General features: G+C 43.6%; 1 protein-coding gene across 1 annotated transcript in view; it reads right to left on the bottom strand.

The window, feature by feature from the left end:
- Window positions 1-7328: 7328 nt before the first annotated feature.
- RFX6 (regulatory factor X6) overlaps window positions 7329-26469 on the bottom strand; it is a 35664-nt gene continuing 16523 nt past the window's right edge. Inside the window, exons 7-19 of the mRNA XM_064170149.1 lie at window positions 24049-24156; window positions 21322-21399; window positions 21115-21228; window positions 20369-20418; window positions 19245-19404; window positions 17749-17893; window positions 17276-17385; window positions 14830-14947; window positions 13571-13693; window positions 12044-12250; window positions 10729-11238; window positions 9614-9832; window positions 7329-8128 (exon numbers count right to left, since the gene is read on the bottom strand). Of these exons, the coding sequence (XP_064026219.1) occupies window positions 7962-8128; window positions 9614-9832; window positions 10729-11238; window positions 12044-12250; window positions 13571-13693; window positions 14830-14947; window positions 17276-17385; window positions 17749-17893; window positions 19245-19404; window positions 20369-20418; window positions 21115-21228; window positions 21322-21399; window positions 24049-24156 (2109 nt within the window). The 3' untranslated portion in view covers window positions 7329-7961. The remainder of the gene's footprint in view (window positions 8129-9613; window positions 9833-10728; window positions 11239-12043; window positions 12251-13570; window positions 13694-14829; window positions 14948-17275; window positions 17386-17748; window positions 17894-19244; window positions 19405-20368; window positions 20419-21114; window positions 21229-21321; window positions 21400-24048; window positions 24157-26469) is intronic.

Genomic DNA, 26469 nt, shown 5'->3' with positions numbered 1-26469 from the left:
CCTTCTTAGTGGGGCACTTCCCTTTCTTACTATTTGCCCTTCACCAGGGGCTTTGATTATAAAAGGCAGAGAAAGGGAATGGAGCCTGAGCTCTACCACCACAGAGCCTGGCAAGTGGAATTGCCCCCTTCACCAGGGGCTTTGATTATAAAAGGCAGGGAAAGGGAATGGAGCCTGAGCTCTACCACCAGAGAGCCTGGCAAGTGGAATTGCCCTCTTCACCAGGGGCTTTGATTGTAAAAGGCAGGGAAAGGGAATGGAGTCTGAGCTCTACCACCACAGAGCCTGGCAAGTGGAATTGCCTCCTTCACCAGGGGCTTTGATTGTAAAAGGCAGAGAAAGGGAATGGAGTCTGAGCTCTACCACCAGAGAGCCTGGCAAGTGGAATTGCCCCCTTCACCAGGGGCTTTGATTGTAAAAGGCAGAGAAAGGGAATGGAGTCTGAGCTCTACCACCAGAGAGCCTGGCAAGTGGAATTGCCCCCTTCACCAGGGGCTTTGATTGTAAAAGGCAGAGAAAGGGAATGGAGTCTGAGCTCTACCACCAGAGAGCCTGGCAAGTGGAATTGCCCCCTTCACCAGGGGCTTTGATTATAAAAGGCAGAGAAAGGGAATGGAGCCTGAGCTCTACCACCAGAGAGCCTGGCAAGTGGAATTGCCCCCTTCACCAGGGGCTTTGATTATAAAAGGCAGGGAAAGGGAATGGAGCCTGAGCTCAACCACCACAGAGCCTGACAAGGGGACCTGCTCATCTCTTTTTGTGCTTAGGGGAAGAAAACAGAAGAAAAGGTTAAGGCAGAGGACAGAGCAGAAGATTTTGTGAAGCTGTTTGCATCTGTTCACCTACCTCTGTACCTCTCTTGATGATCAGGTCATCCAGCACCTTGTGTCTGATGTTCTCAATGCTGCTCAACCAGTAGCACCACTGACTGTATAAGTCTTGGACAACACCCTCAGGATGTGTCTACTCCTGCCAGTTGCACTAAGTCAAGTTGAAAAAGACTTAGTCAAACTATTCCAAGGGTGGCAATCAGCTTGGCAGAGCTCTTTTGACCATTGCTTGAAAGAAATGCACTCTTACACCTTGTCACATAAACCTGAGGTATTGAAAAAGAGAGAAAGGGGTGAAAATGGCAGGAAATCTTGACAGCTGTGAAACACACTCTTATATCTTTTCACATATACCTGAGGTATTGGAAAAGAGAGCAAGAGGTATAAATGGCAGGAAATCTTCCCCATTGTGTTGATCAGAATCCATTTGTTTTCTCTTGCTCTCATTTGCCAAGGAAGTCTTCTTTCAGGACAGATGAAAGTGCTAAATCAGCAAACATTCTGTATATCCAAATATTGGATCCAATTTTCTCCCACCTATCATGTCCATGTACACATTGTGTAGACCTATGCTTTGATCTCAGCTGAAGTTTGTTTGAGGTTGCAGCTTCTGAAGCTCTTTTAGGGGATGGCAGACAAAGAAGTGCTTGAGAGGGGCAGATTTTTTGCTGTTGGGCAGTGCAATGCCTGGGGCTGTGTTTGCATGTGTGGCTAGAGGGCTGGCCACCCTTTGCTGTGACTTAGGTGGTCTGCCCCAGCAACTCACTTTATGAATCTGTCTCAGGCAAATGATTTCTACAGAACTGCTGGATGCTGAAAGAAAAGTGGTCAATGCAGTGGGGTCGGTGGGTGGGAAATTCCACTGACTTCAGTGCCACCTGAGAAGAGTAGCCACTGCTTTCAGTGATGCTGGGGTTTGTTCATTTCTACACCCTTGGTAAAGAAATGGCATGTGTCTATTTATTGCTTTCCTAAACAAGGAGCCTTGTGCCATGCTGCACTCGTTGTGAAAAAGTGTAGCATGTCACCTGGAGCTACTGTAGGCCAACCACATGAAGCATGCCCACCCTCCCGTGCCCACCTCCACTCTGAATTTTGTTTGCATCTCTGTATCTCTTCAGCATGCCTGACAAAGCCATTCTGTCAATGCCAGCCAGCAAGAACTGCTGAGTGTGCAACACTTCAGAACTGTTTGCTCACTTGGGAAACTAGATGCAGATGTGGAAGCCTTACCTTGCCTTACCCTCCTGATTGTCACTAAGGTAAAGAAATGGATGCCACAGTTACATGTGTTGTTCAGATGTTGTGCATGGTCATATATGGTCCTGCTTGGGCCACTCAATTCAAGAGAGATGTGGAGGTGCTGGAACATGTCCAGAGAAGGGCAACAAAGCTGGTGAGAGGCCTGGAACACAAACCCTATGAGGAGAGGCTGAGGGAGCTGGAGGTGTGCAGCCTGCAGAAGAGGAGGCTCAGGGCAGAGCTCATTGCTGTCTGCAACTACCTGAAGGGAGGTTGTAGCCAGGTGGGGTTGGTCTCTTCTGCCAGGCAACCAGCTGCAGAACAAGGGGGCACAGACTTAAGTTGTGGCAGGGGAGGTCTAGGCTGGATGTTAGGAGAAAGTTCTTCACAGAGTGATTGGCATTGGAATGGGCTGCCCAGGGAGGTGTGGAGTCACCATCCCTGGAGGTGTTCATGAAAAGCCTGGATAAGGCACTTAGTGCCATGGTCTAGATGAATGGAGAGAGCTGGGTGCTAGGTTAGACTGGATGATGTTTGAGGTCTCTTCCAACCTGGTTGATTCTATGATTCTATCATTCTGCTCAGCACTGCAAGGCTGAAGATCTGTTTCTTTCAAGACAGACAGGTAAGTTAAGTATTGCCATAGAAGAAAGTTTTCCATAATTAGATGCCTGGGTAGTTTTAGAAGGTATCTTCTCTTAGTTATAAAATTAAGGACCAGAACTTCATATGTATGAAAAGCTCTCTTCACCCATCAGCATATAAAAATAAAGCTAAACTCCAAAGTCCATTTTCAAAGATGTTTGTTAATTTGTCTCCTTGATCACCTCCTAGCTTAGCCTGCAGGGTATGTAACACACAGCCAGAAACTGATTAAATATCTTCTCTGCACCTCACTATCTGGACACCATCCACTTTCAGCTGAGGTGCTGTATCATGTCCACTTCAATCTTCTCTGCTATGTCACTGTTACTTTTTGGAGGTTGCTGTTAGCTCTTACAGGTTGCATTGTCTCAGGACTGCAGCCAGCCCAGGGATGGGGCTCACAGAGTAAGCCTGAGCATGTGGGCAAGCACCTTCCTCTGACCTCTCAGGCTGTACTGAGACTTTCCAGTGCCAACAGCCATGAAAGGACTTAAAGCTTGTCTTGTCCTGTGTAACTACTGCATGTTCTGTTACAAATCAGACTTCTGAGCCTCAACTGAAGTATCTGGGATCCCCACAGGGTGTGTGTGGGGTGTTCATAAGGGAATCATGTGAACCCCAACTCTTTCTGTGATCAACAAATCCTAAGCAAAGGGATTTCCTGAGCAAAAGCATCCCTCAGATAGAGCCACCTGCCAAACTATTGCCTGGAGATAGACAAGAGAGGCATAATTCCAGGCCTAAATATTTCAGCTTTGCTTGTGTCTGAATTGCCCAGGGCTCAGGGGCATATCAGTTATGAGTGATAGACGATACCTTGACTGCTGGCAGAGGTAGAGTGAACCCCATTCCCACCTCCCTGAAGAGAGCAGGAAACCTGCAAGGCTGCTCTTGGAAGACTGAGGAAGAAAACCTGGTTCACATCCATCATGTAGATGTAGACCCTGGAGAATGGCCAACAGTCAGCTTCTGAGCAAAACTCCATGAGCAAATGAAATAGGGCAAGAATTAAAACAGCACAGACAATCAAAGTCTGAAAGTCTAATTTCACTGTATATCCCTTTTTACTCTAGCAACCAGGGCACAGGGCCACTATGAACATGTGGCCCTTTATTTGATCAAGGATAATAATCAACTAAGGCAAAAGGAAGGGAAGTAGATTTTCCTAGTTTAGCTGCTAATAAAATCTTTAGGATCTTTCCAGTTGTGTAATCACTGCTTTGTGCAGCCTTGTAACATGCAGGCATTGCTAAATGGGGAAAACCTGAGAGTAATAAAGAACCCAAAAGGCAGAGAAATGCTGTCCAGTGTCATTGATTAGGCAATGGGCACAATACTTTTTCTCCCTTCATTTCAGATCCTAGCTCTGCTTTGCCCTGTTCATGGCAGTCTCAGGTCCTGGTTGAGAAGTGATTCTGCTGAGTCTTGTAATTGCCACAAGTGTCTGGTGATTGTGGAAGCAGCATAGTTTGTGGTAGGATCCCCTACTTTCTTGAGCTTTCACTGCCCCAGTAATGTTGATTACTTGAGTTTTATTAAGTAGCAATGGTGTAGCATCTCTCTAACAACTACAGAGTCTACAGTCCTTCCTTTAAGGATATTATTCTCATCAGCCTAGGAAAGATGCATCTATTTTCCATCAGAGAGGTTTCAGCTAAGGACTCCTTAGACATGCAGTGATTACATAATTACTTGCTTAGTCTTAACCTTTTATTCCAACTTAGTCTGAGCCTTTTATTCCAACTTAGCCCTAGCCTTTTATTCCAAATCTTAGCTGAAGTTACTGAAAATGCCAGTGACTCTTACTAATTTCAGTAATGAATATAGATCCTTGGAGGTCTTAAATCCATAATTCAGATTCATTACTTCATGTTGTCCTGAACCCCAACTGTGACTTTACATTCCCCAATGTCAGCCTCAGAGGTGTGATTGATAATGTGGTCTTCATCACCTAAGACCTCAAATTAGTCTCATTTGTTTCTTCCAGAACTGCCTCATCTTCTTTCATTTCCAAATGTAAATTTCAAACTGACTTCAAGTCTACACCTGAGACTAAGTCCATGAAAAAAATCATCACTAGATCACTTGGTCTGGCAATAGGTTTCATGTAAGCTCAACAACCCCTGCTAAATGCAGAAACAACTCATTTTCACCAGTTCCTACCCAAATTAATCCTATTTCCAGCTATAATAATGATCTATGTTGGTCTCTATAAATTCTGGTTAATCTGGAACAAAGTATAGTCTGTTGATCCTTCTAAACAGCATCATTAAGCTGGGCTTGATGGCCACTTGTAAACCCACTATTGACTCATGGGCTCAGCTTCATGTTGACTCAGCCCCTGAAGTTAACCTTCAAGCCATGCTCAGTGTTATGTCATCCAACACAGCAGTCTGAATCTGAGCCCATAAATCTACTTATAGCTGTTCACAAAACCTGCAGAGTTCATCACAGAAAGTTGTGAACTGTTTCAGACACACAATTTAGCATAGCTCTGCAGGCTCTTATTTGCAGCAGCCATAAGGACTATTCTAACCAGCTCAACTTTGCCCAGACTGCATCTCCAAGGCTAACAGCCAATTTAATCCCATCCTTAAAGGCAGATTAGTGATTCCACTTAAATCATTGCCCAAAACTATTCATACAACCTCACCTATATCAGCTCTAAAACTAATTCTACCTCATCTTAGTTACCAAAACCAGGTAAGACCTCCTTCATTACCCTGATCTAATCACTCACAGGCAGCCTCAACAATTTTAAGTTTACCATAAACTTTGCTTTTTATGTAGGGTCTGATGAGCTAAGACCTTCTCTGCTAGTGGCTGCCTATGTCCTTTAAATCCTACATGTTGCTTTCACCTAAGTTCAACAGTCTGAAGTTTCCAGCTTCAAGTAATTCTCTGCATACCCTGCCTTTTGCCAGCAGAGAGAGACAAGCATTTCAGGAGAGACACAGCCTTTATCTTCATACTTATCTCACTTGGGATTGGAGGGATCTCTCTCTCTTCACTGACTATGAAAGTGAGCTGCCCAGATAGGGAACCTGACTTTTAGAGGTGTGATTTGAGGTGAAAATGCATCCTGATCTGAATAATCACAAAGAACTCTTTGGCAGTACTTGCTTTCCTTGCTGCAAAGCCTTGCCCTATAAATATGTTTAACCAGATTGCATTCCCCTGCACATCACTGGGAAATTTTTATTGAAGGCAAAAGTTTCTTTCAAAATGAGGGCACTTTTGGTCACAGTGCAGGACTTCATCCTGAGTTAGGAAGAAATTGAGCTGAAGTCTTCCACATCTCAGTTACTGAACTACATTGTTTTGCTTCTGCATGAAGTATTCAGTATCAGGAATTACTCATGAGCCAGCCCAATTACTTTACAGCTGCAGTCAGAACTTGCTTGGTAGAAAACACTAAAGGAGGATAGAATTAGAAATAAAAGCTCATCACATTATCATCTGGTTTCTTCCACCAAAACCACCCTACTAATTCCACAATATCCAGCAGATGTTCAATGGACTGAGTGAGAATAGGGGCCTCAACTAACCACACAAGATTGGCTTTCAATCCAAATCTAACACCAGGACACTGATTATAAATCAACACCTGCTATTTCATGGCTGTGTAGCAAGAAATTTGTTTTGTGTGGTCTCTGTCCTCTTTAAAACCAGCAGTGAATATTCTTCCTCCAGAAGTGTAGTTAAGTGTGTGTTTATACAGAGAATCATAAAATCATAGAATCAGTCAGGCTTGGAAGGGACCACAAGCATCATCTAGTTCCAACCCCCCTGCCATGCCCAGGGACACTCTACCCTACAACAGGCTGGTCAGAGCTTCATCCAGCCTGGCCTTAAACACCTCCAGGCATGGAGCTTCAACCACCTCCCTGGGCAACCCATTCCAGCCTCTCACAACTCTCATGCTCAACAACTTCCTCCTCACTTCCAGTCTGAACCTACCCACCTCCAGCTTTGCTCCATTCCCCCCAGTCCTGTCACTCCCTGATATCCTGAAAAGTCCCTGCCCAGCTTTTTTGTAGCCCCCTTCAGATACTGGAAAGCCACAAGAAGGTCACCTGGGAGCCTCCTTTTCTGCAGACTGAACAGCCCCAACTCTTTCAGTCTGTGCTCACAGGACATGTGAATTTTTACATCAAAATAGCTGATCTGGAGGGCTGTGACTTTGTTTAATCATCTTTACCACTGCTGATCTCAGCACACACAGTTGTCCAAAACCCATGACAGCTGATGGACACCTTTTTGTGGATTTCCAGCACTAGAATTTCTTTTGGCTTATATCACAAGTAACTTTGAAAGCTCATGAGACTGTGTGGCAACAACATCACTTAATCATAGAATCAACCAGGTTGGAAAAGACCTCCAAGCTCATCCAGTCCAACCTATCCCCCAGCCTTATCCAATCAACCAGACCATGGCACTAAGTGCCTCATCCAGTCTTTTCTTGAACACCCCCAGGGACAGTGTCTCCACCACTTGTTTCAGTAGCAGGCTACTACAAGTAGTTAGCTTGTGATGTTTGCATGTATTGTTGGTTTTATTTTAAGAGAAAGTGGTTTATTTTAAAACAAACAAAAAATAACCCCCCCACAATATGCTTTATTTACTTCCTGAGGACTTCCACTGACATAAGCAGGCACTAAACATTTGAAATCGACTTTCCAGAGCACAGCAGTACAAAAAAATCAAACCTTAAGGATTTGGCTTAGCTTCATTTAAAACAGTAAAAATTGACCTTGTAAACATTTCCATAGGAGGTAGCATACATACATCTGACAATCTGTCAAATAAGAGAAAGTAAACAGTTACTCTGTGGTCCTAATAAATAATGAGCAATACAGGCATTAAATAAACACTTTTATACAAAACCATGTAGAAGTGAAAGACTAAAAGGGCATTTTTAATAAATTAGGAATAGATGTAATAATTTCTTTACAACTTAGTCTTGCTTTCAAGAACCACTGCCTCCTTTCTGCTCATTCTGGATTCCTGGTTGAAAAGCTGTAATGGTGAGAGCAATCCTGAGTGACTCACAAGCAGGACTCAATCTGAATATAGGGCTTTGTTTTGGGGGGGTGAGGAGGGGAGGGTGTAGGATTGCTTCTATGTCTAAAATGGCTCCTTTAACACCTGCATATAACACTTTTCTATTTCACTGACTTGAAGGGGATTGTCATCACAGTCTTGATGGCTGGATATGGAAAGTAAACTTAAGGCATGTGTCTCTCAGGTTCCTCCAGCAGCTGCTCCCATGAAGACAGTGTTGATGGGTGGCAATGACGACACCATCTCTCTGCTTGGTGGGCCATGGGACTCCAGGTTTTCCTGAGAAGGGAACTGACCAGATGTTCCATACATACACTGGGAAGAAGATGTGGTTTGCATGTTTGAAGCTGGGAGAGGAAGAAAACAAAACAAAACAAAAAGGTTACTCTCTTTGCAAGTTTTCTATCTGTGGAACTTACCAAGTAACCCAGTTTCAGATGGTTGACTCTCTTCTCCAGCAGGCACAGCAGACAAAGGGCAGAGATGGCAATGCTTCTATACTTCACTCAGTTTACCTACACTTGTACAGCTTTTCTTCAATGGCTCCTCACTCCAGCAGGGAGTATAAGCCGAAGTCCATGTGCAAGTGAACTCTGCCAAATATCCAGCTCTGGGCCTGAAGTTTACTGCTAGGATATGAACCACTCTGTGAAAATGGTGCAGAGCTGCTTCTGCACTCTCTGCTTGCCTTTATCTTGTACCATTCGGATCCATATTCACTGGTGGTACCACTGCCATCACCACCTGACACATAGCAGCATGGAATACAGAAGATACTTGATGGGCACAGTTGCTTCTTTCCCCCCCATTATTAGTATCCTTTTAAAAACTGAGCACTGAATAATTGCAGATTCTTAAGGAGGCAACGCAAGTCTCATCTTCGGTGCAAGGTTAACAGGTAAATAGTGGGAAGAGGTAATCTTCTGAAGAAACAAATGGTGTCCTACTTTATCTCTTCTATTTAACCCTTTTTGAAATGTGAAACCTAACTCAGCTGCCATTTGTTTTATGGATATACCAAGACAAACACTTTGGGGTTAGGTAATTTCACCTGAAATTACTGTCAGTAGGAACTTTGCCTAAGACACAGGCCAGGAAGGGGCCATAGCACAGGAAGTATGTATATCTACACCTCCAGATCTGTCTGAGAGTGAGGATTCTTAAGTGCCCTTAGAAGAGCCTAGGCAGTGATTAGCTCACTTAAAAGTTTCAAAGTGTTTCCTAAGATGGATTTTCCTGCCATTCAGGCCAGTCATTCCACTCTTCATGGATCATCTTTAAGTCCACTGTCCTGCTATTTGGGGGGAAGCACAGTTTAAGATATAGCTTGGGTACGGAGCTATTTCACAGAATCGTAGAATCAACCAGGTTGGAAGAGACCTCCAAGATCATCCAGACCAAGCTATCCCCCAGCCCCACCCAGTCAACCAGACCATGGCACTAAGTGCCCCATCCAGTCTTTTCTTGAAGACCTCCAGGGATGGTGCCTCCACCACCTCCCTGGGCAGCCCATTCCAATGCCAATCACTCTCTCTGTGAAGAACTTCCTCCTAACATCCAGCCTATACTTTCCCCAGCACAACTTGAGACTGTGTCCCCTTGATCTATTGCTGGTTGCCTGGGAGAAGAGGCCACCCCTACCTGGCTATAGTGTCCCTTCAGGTAGTTGTAGACAGCAATGAGGTCACCCCTGAGCCTCCTCTTCTCTAGGCAAAACAACCCCAGCTCCCTCAGCCTCTCCTCATAGGGTTTGTGTTGTACATTTTAACACCCAGCACTTATCAGAATGCCAGAAAGCTCACAGCTCTTCCTCAGTTGCTGGCTGCACTTACTCATAGGAGTCCGACAGACAATCGAAGGTGAGGACTCTGTGTAGTATGAGGCTGTTTGTTTTCTGCCACTGTCATCCAAGAGATTCAGTGGGTCGTGCATCTCACTGTACGACGGCAAGGAGCGAATGCTGCTGACGCTGCTGATGACAGAAACGTGCTGATCCACCATAGTTCCAAGCCTGTGAGATTCTGGATAACTGATACTGTTTCCATAATATCCTGTTTGTGGGATTGGATAAAAGCAGAGTGAAACTACTGTTGAAAACAAAAGGTAGAGTAGAAGCCTGTGATAATCTGGGACACAAAGGAACTGTTACCAGCTGAGTCCCTTGAGAGTAAGATTATTCATATGCACATACACCCTAGTAACAGTAGTAACATACACATTGATTGACCTAAAAGAGGAATGGCAACAAAGGAGGGAAAAGATCTCAAGAGTTCAGTCATGCCTTCAAGTACAGAACCATCCTTCTATTCATAGGTAAGAATTAAAGAGTAGCCTGCAGTCTGTGGCCAGAAGAGAAATCTGCATGGCCATACATCTCTACTGCATGTACAAACCCATATCAAAGCAACATGGCTCTTCCCTGCAGGAGAGGTGGTTTTGCTGACTGTATCTCTTAAGCAGACTGTGGCAGTAACTTTACATTTTAAGTATAAGAAATATTAGGGCAAAAGTCTCAAACTACTGCTGACTACACAATTTTGTACTTCATTTCACCTTACGACTAGACTGGTCCATGATGCCAAGCCTGGAGGTAAGTTGTCTTATGCCTGCCCTACTTCACAGTAGGTGTTTTGGGGGCTTTTCAAGAGATTGTTAAAGCACAAAAGCATCCTGGGTTTGTTTCCTTTGTGCAACACGTGGTGATGATGCCAAAGGAAGATTAGCATAGGTGCAGCAGATGTGCTTGAGGTCAGCTGAGGATGTACCAGAGAACAACAAATCCTTAAGTAGCTTGTTAAGCTGCTTTACAATCTCTGGGTATCATCGAAATAGTGGAAAACAGGGAGGTATAAATAAGAGCTGAAAAGCAGCAGAGAAGCAGAGATAAAGTAGTTTACTCCAGCAAGGAAAGAGCAACAGAAGGGAAAAACAAAATATATCTTAATACCGTTGGAAGCATTAGCAGGATATGCTGCTCCTGGGCACGTAGACACTGAGTTGCTCAAGAAATTGAAACTCCCAGCATTCAGAAACTGCATATTGTGTGTATCCTGAGACATGGATGAGGGGACATAGCTGGAAGGGGATCTGGCATTGTATGGAGACACAGCACAACTGTTGCTGAAGTAGTCTCTAGAGAACTGCTGTTCACTCAAGGCAGTGAATCGGCTGTGCTCTGCTCTGTGATGGTAAACTCCTGAAGTGGAATGGGTCTGAGTTCTGAACACAGCCTGGTAATTGGAGTTGTTTCCATAGTAATTCTGATTAGTTTGTGACAAAGTCTGATAAAGGGGTTCTGAGTAGGAAGAGCACTGTGAATGTGTGGATAACACTGGACCTACACTTGGAGGTCTCACAGCCATTGGCCCCTGGTTGATAACACTTCCTCTGCTGACCATGGCTGGTGAAATGGGTGGAGTAATCAGGTGACCAGTGCTCTGAGACAGCTCCATCTGACCTGGAATAAACAAGCATTAGCCATGATTAGTGCTATACTGCAGTACTGCTGAAGAGAGAGCCTGTTAAGGCACTAACCCTCCAGTGGAGTGTATATTACCATGTGAAGCCTTTACAAAGGACATGCAGTGGACCCCATCTATACATTCTAATCATAGAATGGCTTAGGTTGAAAGGGATCTTAGAAATCATCTATGCCAACCACCCTGCCATGGGCAGGGATGCTTCTCAAGTAGACTTGGTTACTCAAGGCCTCATCCAACCTGGCCATGAACACACTGCCCAGGAAGGAGGCATCCATAACTTCCCTGGGCAGCTTATTCCAGAGTCTCACTACCCTTGTACCGAAGAACTTCTTCCTAAGATCCAATCTAACCCTACTCTACCTCAGCTTAAAACCATTCCCTCTCATCCTATTGCTAGACACTCTTATGATGAGTATCTCTACAGCCTTCCCATAGGCTTCAGGTATTCAGCATCCACAGGTTCAGGCTATAAAGCTTCCCAATTTCATTCTCCCACTTAGAGGCTGCCACATTCAGTAAGGAATTCCAACAGTTACAAGCCACTTTTTGTTCCAGGTTACTCTTCTTCCTATCCTCACAAGAATCATACCAAGCCAACAGATAGACCATTGCTCCAAGAGGATCTGTTACTGGCAGGGCTCTACAATTGTGCCATCTGTGATGTGTTATTTACCAGAGGTCTTTATAGATGCATTGGGACATTGCTCCTCCTACAGCAGAGTGTAACTGTGCAGTGAAAGACTAAGAAGAGAAGGAGAAACTGGAAGAACAGACACATACCTGCCAGCTGCATATTCTCATTGTCACCTGTGGTGAAGGGGTTCAGACCAGAAGGTATGTTGCTGGGCTGACTAGATGACAAGGACACGTAGGTTTGCTCTGCTAGACACTCATTCTTGACTGAAGTGTCATTGGGCAGAGCAGCTTTGTTACGATTTGCTAGGAAGCAGGAGCTTGGGGATGCAGTAAAGGTGGCTTTGCTTGCATCTGGAAGAGTAAGTGAAAACCCTTGGTGGCTGTTCAGTATGCTTACAGCACAGGCATTCACCACTACTCTATAGACAAGATATGAGCTGCTTGATTTGTTCAGATTTTTGGTTGCTTGTATTCAAATGGTCTAAGGTCTCCATATTTTGCCTGTAGCAAATGAATACAAACACTGCTCTAGTCTTAATCTTGCCAGAGGAACTGTTTGTGTCACATTCCCTGACTAGAGATCTACATCACAGAGTATCAGCTCCTCACTGAAGTCATCATAGTAAAGGTATAAATCAGATTTATCCCCTTGAAGTAAATGACAACAGTAAAGACATGCAAATAGCACTGAGTAAATCAGGCTTATGATGCTTCATTCTGAAGTTACCAATAGGGATTTAAGCATCATAGAATCAACCAGGTTGGAAGAGACCTCCAGAATCATCCAGTCCAACCTATCACCTAGCCCCATCCAATCAACTAGATCATGGCACTAAGTGTCTCATCCAGTCTTTTTTTGAACACCTCCAGGGATGGCAACTCCACCACCTCCCTGGTTAATCACTCTTACTGATTAACTCGGACCAGAATTTGATCCAAATCAATCTTCATTCATTTTAAAGTGAAAGACCTGAAGCATACAGCTTCAAACTGTCTAACCTTGAAGATCATAGATGGAAAATATGAAGGATACTGCTTTATATTAACTTTCTCTTCCACATAGCAATATTTCAACCAGATGCTAAACAGGGCTCCCAATATGTGCTCCAACTTTGCAGAGTTATTTGCATTTTGGTACCAGTTAACACATTCTTAATTCAAGGTGTGGCACAATAATTGGATTAGGAATTGGTGCCCTTTCTGCTACTTGGGCTGCTTTTCACATCTCAGTTTCTGGCACTTCAGATGTACCTGGAAGAGTTTCCTGCATCCCAGATCATGTCAGGCATAAGTGCATTCCTATTCCCACAAAATGTTATTGAGTGAACAGTGCCATGGTCTAGTGGATTGGATAGGGCTGGGTGATAGGTTTAGTTAATTAGAAGGATTAGGTGATAGGTTGGACTCAATGATCCTAAAGATCTTTTCCAACCTGGTTAATTCTGTGATTCTGTGTGATTGGATGATCTTGGAAGTCTCTTCCAACCTGGTTGACTCTATGGTACAGAGATGGAATGAGTGGTCACAAGCTTTTCCAATGAATTTAACGGCACTGCATATAACTTACACCTTCAGGAGATGACAGTAAGCCTGCTTCTGTTTATAGTCAAACAATGAAGTCAATGTTTAAAAACTATAGGAGTGCTTTCCACAGAACTAAGCTCTAGTTACCTAAATTCTTCATGTATTTGTCCAGGAGGTTCTGGAGTTCTTGTTCTTTGTCATTGTTGAACTGTGTCTCCATGGCAAGCAGGATGTACTCATCTAGTAGCATGCGGATCAAATGAAAAGAACCTTTTGGAGAAGAAGGAGAGAGAGTAGCTGAGTTATCTTTGTGACCATCTCTCACCACTCTACAAGAAGCAAGTGAAACAAACAAATAATTGTGGACTTTAAATGACCTGGCAAGACCAACAAGATATAGTGCCTAACTTCTAGCTCTAATCTCTCTTTGCACTGGCCCACCTAGCTCATTTGTTTACTGTCCTGTAGGCTATTTGGCCACTAATTACATCAAAGAAAAATACTGATGAAAGTGAGACATGCTTTATACTTGAAGAGGGCACACAGTGAAGCTAGATAAGGCCAAAGGCTGCTAGAATGCCTCTGCTCAATGTCTGTTTGTCTTGTGCTAAATAACCAGACAATAACTGGTGAAGTCAAGACCTTGTTTCAAGGATATATCACATTAAAAACACATCTCTACCTACAGCCATTTCAAACACCCTCTGAATTTTAGACAACAATGTCCTCACAAATAAAGTTAGGAATTCATGTACCAGACTTTAACTTTCTCTAACAACTTTTATTTTACAAAAGGTTGTAAGACTCCACAAAAATATCCAATGATGGACATGTGAGTGTCATCTTTTGAGAGCCACAAACACTGCTGAATTGATTGTCTGCTGATCCCAGAATTAAATGAGTGGTGAGCTGCCAGGTTCCTTTTGCTTTTATGAAAACATAGCACACACAAGAACTTCTATGCAGCAGGAATTTTGTATCACACTGATCCATAGGTAAAATGAACGATTCCAATCTTGTCTCCTGTACTGAGATATGTAATTACACTGCCACAGCTATAGCAAAACAAAGGCAGCTTCTAACTCCCAAATGACAAAGCAGTATCCAACAGCAAACCAAAATAGCTTTTAAGAGTGAGCTTTTGACCCAGGCCACTACCAAAATACTGCTAATGTTTAGTGTGGTATTTTAGTTTGCAAGACATGTTACAGAGCATTTGGGCACCACCAAAATATTGCTTATGTTTAGTGTGATATTTTACTTTCCAAGACATGTCACACAGCATTTGTGGCTTTGATCAAAGGTCTCTAGACAGGGACACATTTCTCTGCACAGGAAATGGTGGAAAGCTGCTAGGTGCTGGCAGATAGGTGCAAAACATGAGTGCTTTTACAGAGCCCAGGTACCAAAACTTGACGCGTTGTTTAGAGTTAGGTTGTGCATCACTCGAGCACCAAAAAAGCTCCATTTGAGAAGGAAGTCTTGAGCCCTCTTCTTTAGTGACCTTCCATTTTGCTTGCTTGCCTGAAAGAGGATAGAGAAATGCTGTTTAAAATGCCACCCTGCATTCTGCAGAGAGTAGAGAAGAATGGAATATGCTTGAGAGTTCAAGGTGTCTTTGACCCAAGGATCAAGTTATCTGATTCAAAACTGTCTTAGAATCATAGGATCAACCAGGTTGGAAGTTGCAGCTTTTCTTCATTTTCCTTCTGATTCATGCTTCTGTAATTCTCTGACTCTTTACTAGTTCACAGAATCATAGAATCACAGAATCATAGAATCAACAAGGTTAGAAGAGTCATCCAAGATCATCCAGTCCAACCTAGCACCCAGGCCTAGCTAATCAACTGGACCATGGCACTAAGTGCCTCATCCAGGCTTTTCTTGATCACTTCCAGGGATGGCGACTCCACCACCTCCCTGGGCAGCCCATTCCAATGCCAATCACTCTCTCTGACAACAACTTCCTCCTAATAGCCAGCCTGTACCTCCCCCAGCACAACTTGAGCCTGTGTCCCCTTGTTCTGTTGCTGGTTGCCTGGCAGAAGAGACCAACCCCACCTGGCTACAACCTCCCTTCAGGTAGTTGTAGATAGCAATAGGGTCACAATCTTCTTAATGTGTGTCCTGAAGTGATAAAGAGCAACATCATTCACTCTTTTCAGTGCAATCAGAGCAGAACTGATGAAGCCTACTGCTTGGGCTTTGCTATGCCCTGAAGTCATATCAATTACCTCATATTCTAGTATTAAATGTACCATTTTTTTCTGCAGATATGCAAGTGTACAAGGGCAGAAAGAAAGAAAATCCTCCCTCTCTGGCACAATTTTATTCCACATGAACAGGGATAAGAAATTAGTCTTTGTAATTTACTGCAGTCTCTATAATACAGGCAAAACTTTCTCTTACAAAATGATATATCTACTATTGTAACATTGAGAGTTTTAAAGCTGCCAGCAGTGATTTGCTCATGTGGTAACATATGCCCTGATGCTTTCTCAAACAACAAGCAGAAAGGAGCTGTTACATGTGTTTGACAGTCACCACACTTCAGCATGACCAGAAGGCAGACAGCAATGGAAGGATTCCATGTTCTGTAAATGATTAGCTCGTGCTTAGTTGACCTAGCCTCATATCAGGACTTGTTGGTATTTCTTACTCCTAACTACAGGGAAACAAAGCTAGGAACCATATCTGTTAACTAATAATACAGTATTGCACAGTGGATGCTGAGTAGAGAGAGCTTCACCTTTTCTACCTGACCTGTTTAGCAGAAATTGCCTTCTGAAACCATAGATTCAGTGTTAGACTGCAATCATTAAGTTGTGATTGCTCAGCTTCAGTGAGAGTGGTGTGACTAGGTAAGTGCATACGAGGTCTTGCTTTGACTCTACTGCCCTGAATCATCCAAAACTCCTCATTATGCTGCCCAAGAGCAGTACAGTGAATGTTAAGAAACTTGATACACTTTAAAAGGAAAGAAATTGCTGTCTGCATTGAAATTTGCAAAATCAGGTGAAGAAAAATGGCATGACCAAAGTTATTCAAGAAGTAGCAGAGCCACTCTTCTGCAAGCCAGTCAAAGCTAACTGCAGTGTCTCCTCCTCTTGCATCCATTCATATCCAGATACTCCCTAAAGTGATGGGTAAGGTATCTCATTTCCAGATAGAACACTGGCTGATCAGATCAGTGTTCAGCTGCTCTAAGCAATGGGCAACAGTTTATTCTGCTGTTAACAGTCACAGATCTTGCAGTTACCTCTTAATTGAGCTATAACACAGGACTTTATTCTGTTCTGAGCTCTAGTGTAATCACTCCTGCATAACTACATGCATATAAAATAGAGTCATGGAATCGCAGAATCCATCAGGTCCAATCAATCACACAGCCCTGTCCAATCAGCCAGACCATGGCACTAAGTGCCCCAGCCAGGCTTGTTTTGAACACCTCCAGGGATGGTGACTCCACCACCTCCCTGGGCAGCCCATTCCAATGCCAATCACTCTCTCTGCCAACAACTTCCTCCTAACATCCAGCCTAGACTTCCCCTGGCACTACTTGAGACTGTGTCCCCTTGGCCTGTTGCTGGTTGCCTGGCAGAAGAGACTGACCCCCACCTGGCTACAGCCTCCCTTCAGGTAGTTGTAGATAGCACTCAGCATGAATAATTCGAGCTGACAGCACTGGAATCTTTCACACTAAATGAAGAATTCCTCTCTTGCAACAGAAAGACAGGAGCAGATATGAGAATCCAATATGGGAAACCAATGTGACTGCATAAGTAAGGGACTGTGTAAGAAGTAAGGGGAATAGGATTTGGCTTCGAGCCAAGCAGAACATTTGAAAGGTACCTTGATAACCCTTTGCTCAACCACAGTATCCAACCATTCAATAAATGATTCCACAGTGGCATTCTTCTTTAGGAGGTCCTTCAGTTCTTGGAACACTGTAATAGAGTCATCTACCATGTAAAAAGGAGAACATATCATAGCACACTGCTCTGAACATGAGAAAAAGCCACTCACCAGCCATATGACAATATTGTAGCATGGAAAGGAAAAGCAAAGAATTAGAGCAGTGAAGAAATAAGCAATTCCCTAGCAAAGCAAGCAGACACATCCATCACATACAGATTTTAATTCCTCAGGCATTACAATGCTACACATTTTAAGACCATTAAGATTTAGAATGAAATGAAATGAAATTAAAATCTGCTGTTTTCCATTCTTTTAAAGATTCAGCCTTTCTACTACTGAGTGTAGTAGTAAAGCTTTATCTCTAATGTGGCAAACATAATGTCACAAAGGTAGCATCACCAACTTACATTCACTGTAGACCTCCCCATCAGAGTCTGTGCTTCCTGAGACTGCAAGGAGTGCCTGAGAGCCAATACTATTCAAATCAACCTTCTCAATATCTGACACCATGGAGTTCACCACGTGCTGATCAAAAAGAGCTGGCCGAGCAATCTGTAAGGGAAGGCAAGGCAAAATGCTGAGCCCCTCTCATGCTTCAACATGTAAAGGAGGTCCCATCTCAACACAAGGGGGAACTTCTTTACTGTAAGGGTCACAGAGCACTGGCACAGGCTGCCCAGAGAGGTTGTGGGGTCTCCTTCTCTGGAGACCTTCAAGGCCTGTCTGGATGAGTTCCTGTGTGATCTGTGCTAGGTTGTGTGGTACTGCTCTGGCAGGGGCATTGGACTCGATGATCTCCTTGGGTCCCTTCCAACCCCTAATATCCTGTGTGATCCTGTGAACCCCAGCTGGCAAGTGAGCACCAGACAGTCACTCCTCAGCTCCCATGGGATGAGGGAGAGAATTGGAAGTGTAAAAGCAGAAAAAAACTTGTGGGTTTTGTTGCAGAGCATGACATCACTTGGGAGAATATATCCCTTTGGTCAGCTGGGGTCAGCTGTTCCAGCTGTGTCCTCTCCCAGCTGCTTGCAAAGTGATGTGGGGAGCAGAAAAGGCCCTGACTGTGTCAGCACTGCTCAGCAGTAACTAATCCACCCCTCACCAGCTTCATCACCCTTCTCTGGACATGTTCCACTATCTCAACATTTCTCTTGATTTGAGAGGCCCAGAACAGGACACAGCACTCAAGGTGTGGCCTGAGCAGTGCTGAGTTCAGGGGTAGCATAACCTCCCTTGTCCTGCTGCCCACACTGCTCCTGATCCAGGCCAGGATGCCATTGGCTCTCCTGGCCACCTGGGCACACTGCTGGCTCGTGTTCAGCTACTATCTACCAGCACCCCAGATCCTCTCTGCCTGGCTGCTCTCAGCCACTCTGTCCTCAGCCTGTAGTGCTGCTTGGGATTGTTGTGGCCAAAGTGTAGAACCCTGCACTTGGCTTTGTTCAATCTCATCCCACTGGCCTCTGCCCACCCATCCAGCCTGGCAAGGTCCCTCTGCAGGGCTCTCCTACCCTCCAACAGATCCACTCTTGCTCCTAGCTTGGTGTCATCTGCAAACTTACTGATGCTGGAGTCAATCTCTTGGTCCAGATTATCAAAAGATATTGAACAGGTCTGTGCCCAGCACTGATCCCTGGGGCACACCACTAGTGCCAGCTGCCAACTGGATGTGGCACCATTCACCACCACTCTCTGGGCCCAACCCTCCAGCCAGTTCTTGACCCATTTCAGAGTGAATTCATCCAAGCCACAAGCTGCCAGCTGTGCCAGGAGCTTGTTGAGGCAGGTAGTGTCACAGGCTGTGCTGCAGTCCCGGTAGACTACACCCACAGCCTTCCCCACATTCACCAGGCAGGGAACCTGACCAGACAACCTTTTGAGCTTGTAGCCTTACTCTTTTTACCTGTGCAAGGTGTAGGAATGATGTCTGTCGCTTCAGAGAGGAAACAAATCTTCGTGCAATTGGCAGTTTCTTGTCTGCCAGGCTTTCTGGTAGATTCTCCAAAGAGGACACCACCCACTGTTCCCAGTTTTTGGCAAAATTCCTTATATCTGCCAGCAAACTATAGGGGAAAAAAAAGTTTTAGAGAAATACCAATTAAAATTGTCTTGCATTAGTTTAATTGTATTTCTATCTATTATTAACAGATTATCATCACACATGTGTGAATTACTCTTCAGGTGTCACCAAAAGAGGGAATGAGCAATCATCAGAAGGCTAAAATCGACTATCTATTGATCTGGACCTCCTCTGGGAAACACTGTAAGCCATCTGTCAAGCAAAGTAGGTTGAAAACCACTGGCTTTAAAAACAAGCAATCAGAAATCCAGGAACCATTAGAGATATCAGAAGCTAAGGACTCAGTCAGACAATGAACTCCTAAACAAGATTTTTCCTTCAAGGAAAAGGAAAAATGAGAAGACTCAGAGGTAACTTTTAATGATCCTCTTATTAATGTCTTGTTGAATCATAGAATCATAGAATCAACCAAGTTGGAAGAAGGCCTCCATGATCATCCAGTCCAACCTAGCACCCAGCCCCAACCAATCAAGCAGACCATGGCATTAAGTGCCTCATCCAGTCTTTTCTAGAACACCTCCAGGGACAGCGACTCCACCACCTCCCTGGGCAGCCCAATCCAAGTGACAAAACACTTTGATACTATGGACATAAATCTTCAAAGTATTCTGAAGAAAGCTAACAGTTATTTTTCCTTAAACAACACATCACATCCTGTTTCTTTGATCTTCTTTTGACCTATTTTTGATCTTCTAGAGCTTTAGTGTAGAAGAAACCTGTCTCAGAGTATCCAATAAGCCACTCAAATGAGACATTGCTATTTCATATCTGTGTAGTATTTTAAGGCTGTCCCATGGCTGTCCTCAGAGCTGATGGTATTTTGCCATCTGTATACTGCTGTTCTAAACATGAGCATGACTACCAGGAGAAAATTTCTCTAGGACAGAGAATATGTCTGGAATATGCCTGCCAAACTGGGTGGAGCATTGCCATTGTCAAATCCCTACCTTTCTGGCATTTCTTGCATCGTTGCAGGGATGAGCACATCTGTAAGGACCTTCAAAAAGGTAACAGAAAATGGTATCAAGCTCCCACTGGCCACTTATTCATTCAGTCATTCAGTCGTGCCTCTAGTGTACATTTAGCTAGCAAAGTGATAAGGGCAGGAAACTTACACAGAATAAAGCCATTGAACCTATCCTCCACATAGTCCTGTACCTAGACTTCTCTCATCATTTCTCATATGACATGAGGTGTAGCTGACAGGAATACCTTAACCCAGTATTCTTCCAGCATTGTAACATGAAGTCATGGCCTGGCATAACCTGTGAGTAACAAATTCACATGCAGAATCACCTTGCTGATCTGCCACAGGCTCTCCTTGCTGGTAGTAACGGCAACAATCCTCTAAGCAAAAGCAAGGCTTCAGTTTTCATCCAGGCTTAATTTAGCCTTGTCAGTGAAGTGCACACAGGCATTCCTTTCAGCTACATTCAAGCAAGCAGGTCAGGATTTCACCACCAGTGTGCTGCCTGTAGTCACACATCAAGTGCGCAGCTGAGCTGAGACTGGAGTCCAGCCCTACATGACTCAGTTTTAGGTGCTTAACATCTGTGGAATTATTGCTGATTTACCCAGGCAGCAGGCAGAAAGTAGTCGTGGCATCCTGTTATTCTCACTTTTATGCTGGTTTCACACAAGCAAAAGCTGTGTTGTGGTTAAGATTGTCCATGAAACTAAATACTTAACTTACCTTATACAGTATTGAGTCACACACACAGAAGATGTCAACGATGATGGGATTTTCAAGCAGGGGAAGAAGATGGTCAGGCATTCCTTGCCAAAAATGTAGTAAGAAATGCTCAATCTAAATGAGTAGGAACCAGATGAATGGACATAAGTCATTCTTTCTTGACTCTCTGTGCATATACACCAAGAATGTGTGTTCAAACAACCTTACCTCTTCAAAGTTCCCATTAATTGCATTGTCAAGGACACATTGACAGTGTGTTTTGTACATCATGATAAGAGTATCTACCTGTTTTGGAAGAAAGAAAGGTTAAACAGAGTTTCTTAGCTCTCTCATTTACTGTTACAGTGATTTAGGCTTCTGCTTTCTGTAGCTAATATTTAAATATAGAGCATAAACTGTATTACTACAAGTAGGCATATCCAGAGGTGATGATGAGATCACTCATCTCTAGTTCTTAACCTCTTCAAGTCTCAATGCTCTCATCAGAAATGCAGCATCTGAAACTGTAGGCACTGTGAAAATGCATATATCAAAGTAAGGCAAGAGCTAGATTAGCCAGTCAGATGGTAAAGCAAATTCACCTTTCTGAGGGTGAGATTAATCCTAAAGAGTAGTGCAGGTTAATCATTAGGCTACTATAGGCGTCTATGAGTGTTCTGAAACATCATCCAGTTGGACAAATGAGAAAATAGCTGCCAGTCATTTGGTCAAAGTTTAATCACTGCCTTAAAGGAACTGAACTTTCAAAAGCACACCTCCCTTTCATCTCATCAGGCTGATTTGAGTGGAGTGTCCCCTTGTTTTAACAACTCTGCAGAGGCATTAAATGATTTTGGTTTTAAAAAATGGCAGCAATTCTTTGAATTTGTAGCAAATGAATTAAAAAACCTAAACCAAACCACACAGACAAAGAAAACCAACAACCAAACCCAACCCCAACAAAACCCAAACTCATACAAAGAAACAAACTCACTCCAAGCAACCCAAAAAAAAACCAAACTCACACCTAATCAAAGCAAATTAGACAAAAAATAAGGGGGAAAAAAAATAAACAAACAGTAAGAAACCTGTAAAGTATTTCAAGGAAAGAAAAATGCTAACAAAACCATTCTTATGGTCCCAAACCAAAGAGAGCTTGTCACAGCTTGTGGACTTCTCTGGCAGGATCAGCTTTCCAATCAACTTGCTACCACCTTATTTCCCTAGGTTCAGCACACAGGTGTCTTTGAAAATGGACTTTGCTGACTTTCAGAGCTGCTCCTACAACTATTTATCTTGGAAAACAGTGGGAAAGGGTCAGATTCAAGAATGTGCACAGCAACATTTTTTTTTTGGAAGGAGCTGATGGAAGCTTACAGTTTGGGTGAGCTGCAGAAACAGAAGCTTTTGCAATTATCAACCTATTGCAGTGCAGATTGCTGCATTTCTGGACTCTCTGCAGATGTCAGTTGCATGCAATTTCTTAGGAGTTTACTGCAGGAGTCAAACTTTATGCACTGGCTCTCTTTAATAGAGGATTGGACCTTAGGTTCAATAACCCTTTGCCAGCTGAACTGAAGGGAGAAAGGACAGTAAGGAATAAAATCAGAAAATAAGAGAACAAGGAATACGGAAAGAGCAGGAAGGAAAAGGAGAGAATCATAGAATCAAGCAGGTTGGAAGAGACATCCAAGCTCATCCAGTCCAACCTAGCACCCAGCCCTAGCCAATCAACCAGACCATGGCACTAAGTGCCTCATCCAGGCTTTTCTTGAACACCTCCAGGGATGGCAGCTCCACCACCTCCCTGGGACCCACAGAAGTTCATCTGTCTTCCCACAATTTCCTCATAACTCCATGAGCCTGTCCGCAGACAGTGACTGTGCCTTCCCACTGGGTTCCAACATCAGAGTGATTGTGTGCTGCTGCTGACCCAAACATTGAAATAAAATGACCTTCATCTTTTCCTTCCTAGCTGGAGCAGTAAAATTCAGTTTTGCTTACACTGCTGTGTTGGGTCTGCAAGGAACCTCAGGAGCTCCTCAGATGTCAATGTTATGAGAATGCTGTGAATGTAAGAGACTAGCAGCAGGTGATGCTCACTGCAGAGTACACCAGATCTTGGACTTTCTTTAGGGACTGTAAGACTCCCAGCTAAGGTCTCTGTACAGATGGCTCCTTTTATTTACCTCCTCAAAAGAGGAAACCTGGGCTGCACTACTTTCACAGAACAAACTTGAGAGGAAGGGCTCATGAAATAAAAGGCTTTAAAGCAATGGATCTCAAGACAGCCACCATTATGACTTGTACTAAAGGCTACACTGGAGGAGTTCACAGTGTGTATCAAAAGAAGTTTCTAGCACAGTTCAGAGAGGTAGCAGCCTGACATGTGAGCAGAAACAACACAGATCTAACACGCAGGCAGGGAGTAAAAGACATAAAACACGTGCCAGCAATGCTTCTAACTGAACAGCTGCCCTTAGGATAAGTAATGCTGAGTTTTGATTGGAGATGTAAGGTTTTATTCTTTAAAAACCCCAAACCCAAACTAACTATGAATTTCACAATCTCTTTTCAAGCAATTAATGAGAGAGTAAAATAAATTATTTGCTGTGAAGTAGCTGTTCTGATCTAAGCAGAACAAAATTCCCCTTAAATGTGAAGTCATTTGGAATGAATACAACTCCCAGTTATTTGTTTTGCTCTCTCTGTCTTACATACCATCAGTTTGTAAAATACTAGGTCAGTTAATAGGTAAATAATTCAACCACCTTTCCAGTGGAAAGCCAGTTAATTGGTGTTAGTAAAGGTTTGCCCCCTCTATAAATCAGTCACCTCTGTTTGATTATGGACATTTCTGGCTCTTTCATGTCAATACCTCAAAGGCTAAGATACGAAGAAACATTCTGTGGCAATTTTTGAACTGTAAGTAGTCAGAAGCAGCTCAAGTTTTACCTTGTCTTTAGAAATGCAGCCTTGAAGCAAAAGATGTTGAGCACTTGGAAACTCTGGGAGAAGAGTTCCAGTTTTGGAACTCAGAGAGTATTTACGAGTGAAGCCGCCCTGTAATGGAAGGGAAAAACAAGAAACATCAAAACAGCTAAACACAGAGTAAACTGAATCAACAATTCCTGCTAAAATTGTGCCTAATCTCAGCAGTCTCTCAGCATCCCAGAATATTTACATTCAGCTAATCCTTCCAAAGTATTGATGCTTATCCAGATCTGCATTCCAGCTCAGGAAGGCCATTAAAAATATGCCTCATTTTAAACACCACAATAGAGTTTTCTGAGTGATGCAGCTTTTCAGACACATGCCATTCATGGAATTCTACAAGCATTGGATTCAATCTATGTCTAAGAACTAAAGTACTCTACAGTATGGACTGTGATGTCCTCACAGAGGCCATAAGATTTATTTGATAGGCATCTTTCTAGTGCAGAGACTTGGGGTGCTAGAGATGTAGTCTCTTGTGCTTTCCCTCCTCCCATAGCACAGCAGCAGTGATTTCTGCTGGTTTACTATGGTAATTTATTGTAAAGTTTGATAATATTTTATGATGCTATAGATGTGATGTCATGTAGGGTCTATGGACACTTCTAAACCAAGCATTTATTGTTGTAGAATCATAGAATCAGTCAGGGTTGGAAGGGATCACAAGGATCACCTAGTCTCAACCCCCGCTGCCATGGGCAGGGACACCTCACACTACATCAATCTGTCTAGAACCTCATCCAGCCTGGCCTTAAACACCTCCAGGGATGAGTTTTCAGTCACTTCTCTGGGCAACTTGTTCCAGGCTCTCACCACCCTCACCCTGAAGAACTTCTTCCTAACGTTCAGCCTGAGTCTACCCATTTCTATCTTTGTTCCATTCCCCCCAGTCCTATCACTATCTGGCATCCTAAAAAGTCCCTCCCCAGCTTTCTTGTAGGCCCTCTTCAGATACTGAAAGGTCACAATAAGGTCACCTTGGAGCCTTCACCTCTCCAGACTTAACAGCCCCAACTCCCTCAGTCTCTCCTCACAGCAGAGCAGCTCTGCCCTCTGTTCATCCTTGTGGCACTTCTCTGGACACCTTCCAGCACATCCATATCCCTCTTGTAACAGACCTGGACACAGCACTCCAGGTGGGGTCTCAGCAGTGCAGAGTGGAGGGGGAGGATGACTTCCTTTGACCTGCTGGCCACAACCCAGGACTGGGTTGGCTTTCTGGACTTCAAGAGCACACCTACATAGCTTTCTGTGTGGCTGACCAGACAAGAAGTTTCATATCTCAGCAAGAATGATACTCCCAGTTGTGCAGAGTTCTCCAAGTTACTTGGTTGAGATATGGTCAATGCTGACCTGAACACAAAATAAATCCCTCCTGAATTACACTAAATTCTGCTGATCTGAGTATTTCTTTCAACTCCTGAGAGTCCATCTCTCATGCCTCTTTGGCTTGGGACATCTGAAATGACACATCTTGTACTAGTCACAGCCTGTGAAAAGATCTTGGATGCTAGATCCTAGCCTTCAGAGCAAGGACACTGAAGGATAAATCAACAAGCAGCCTTGTATGGATGGGTAATGATCATGAAGCAATAAATGGGTAAATCAACCCTTGTTTAGACTTCTAACAACTCTCACAAAACCTGGTTTAGTCTACTTCTCAGTAAAGCTGAGCAGTAACATTCTGCAGTGACACAGTGTTACTATGCATATATTTATAACACACATCACATTACCCTCATTAAGCTTGGGCATGGTATCATTAGGATGAAACTCTTATCCTGAAGAGAAGCAATAAAATCTGTGCTATGATTCTGTCCTTACTGACTGAACTGTACTCACGGTCACAGGACTGCATTCAAAGCTAGAGGAGATGATTTGGCTGAAATCTGTTGTTCCATTTTAACCCAACCAGTCCTTACGTCAAGCAAGCAGACAGAGCATTGAGCAGATCATTGCTTCCATGCAGATTCCCTTTGTAGCCCTGGATGGAATTTATGACCAAGCACAAGGCATTTGAGCAGTGGCCTTTTCCTACCCCTTTGCATACAATCAGACTTCCCAGAAGTGGGAACAGTGGCTTTGCAGAGTAACATTCAGCCTAAAAGCATGGGAAGGGGAGGATTTTCCTGCAAATGTTGCCTCGTGGAGTCAGTTTCAAGTGAAATCCTCTCAAAGTCTGAATTCAAAGCACTATAACCAGAACTGACTTGGTCACCATATATATATGCCTCCCTGTTTTTACAGGTCTGCCAAAAGAGACAGCAGGGAACAAAGGCATACATTATGCAAACACACTTTGCCTGTGCTATCTACTACTCAAACACATGCAGAGCTCTAAGCCAGAGACGTTGCAGAAATTTAGAAACATTAAGCACTTCT

The sequence above is a fragment of the Pogoniulus pusillus genome, chromosome 33 (genome assembly GCF_015220805.1).
Source record: "Pogoniulus pusillus isolate bPogPus1 chromosome 33, bPogPus1.pri, whole genome shotgun sequence".
Lineage (NCBI taxonomy): Eukaryota > Metazoa > Chordata > Aves > Piciformes > Lybiidae > Pogoniulus > Pogoniulus pusillus.
The sequence above is the reverse complement of the archived record's forward strand: the minus strand, read 5'-3'. Positions and strand labels throughout refer to the sequence as shown.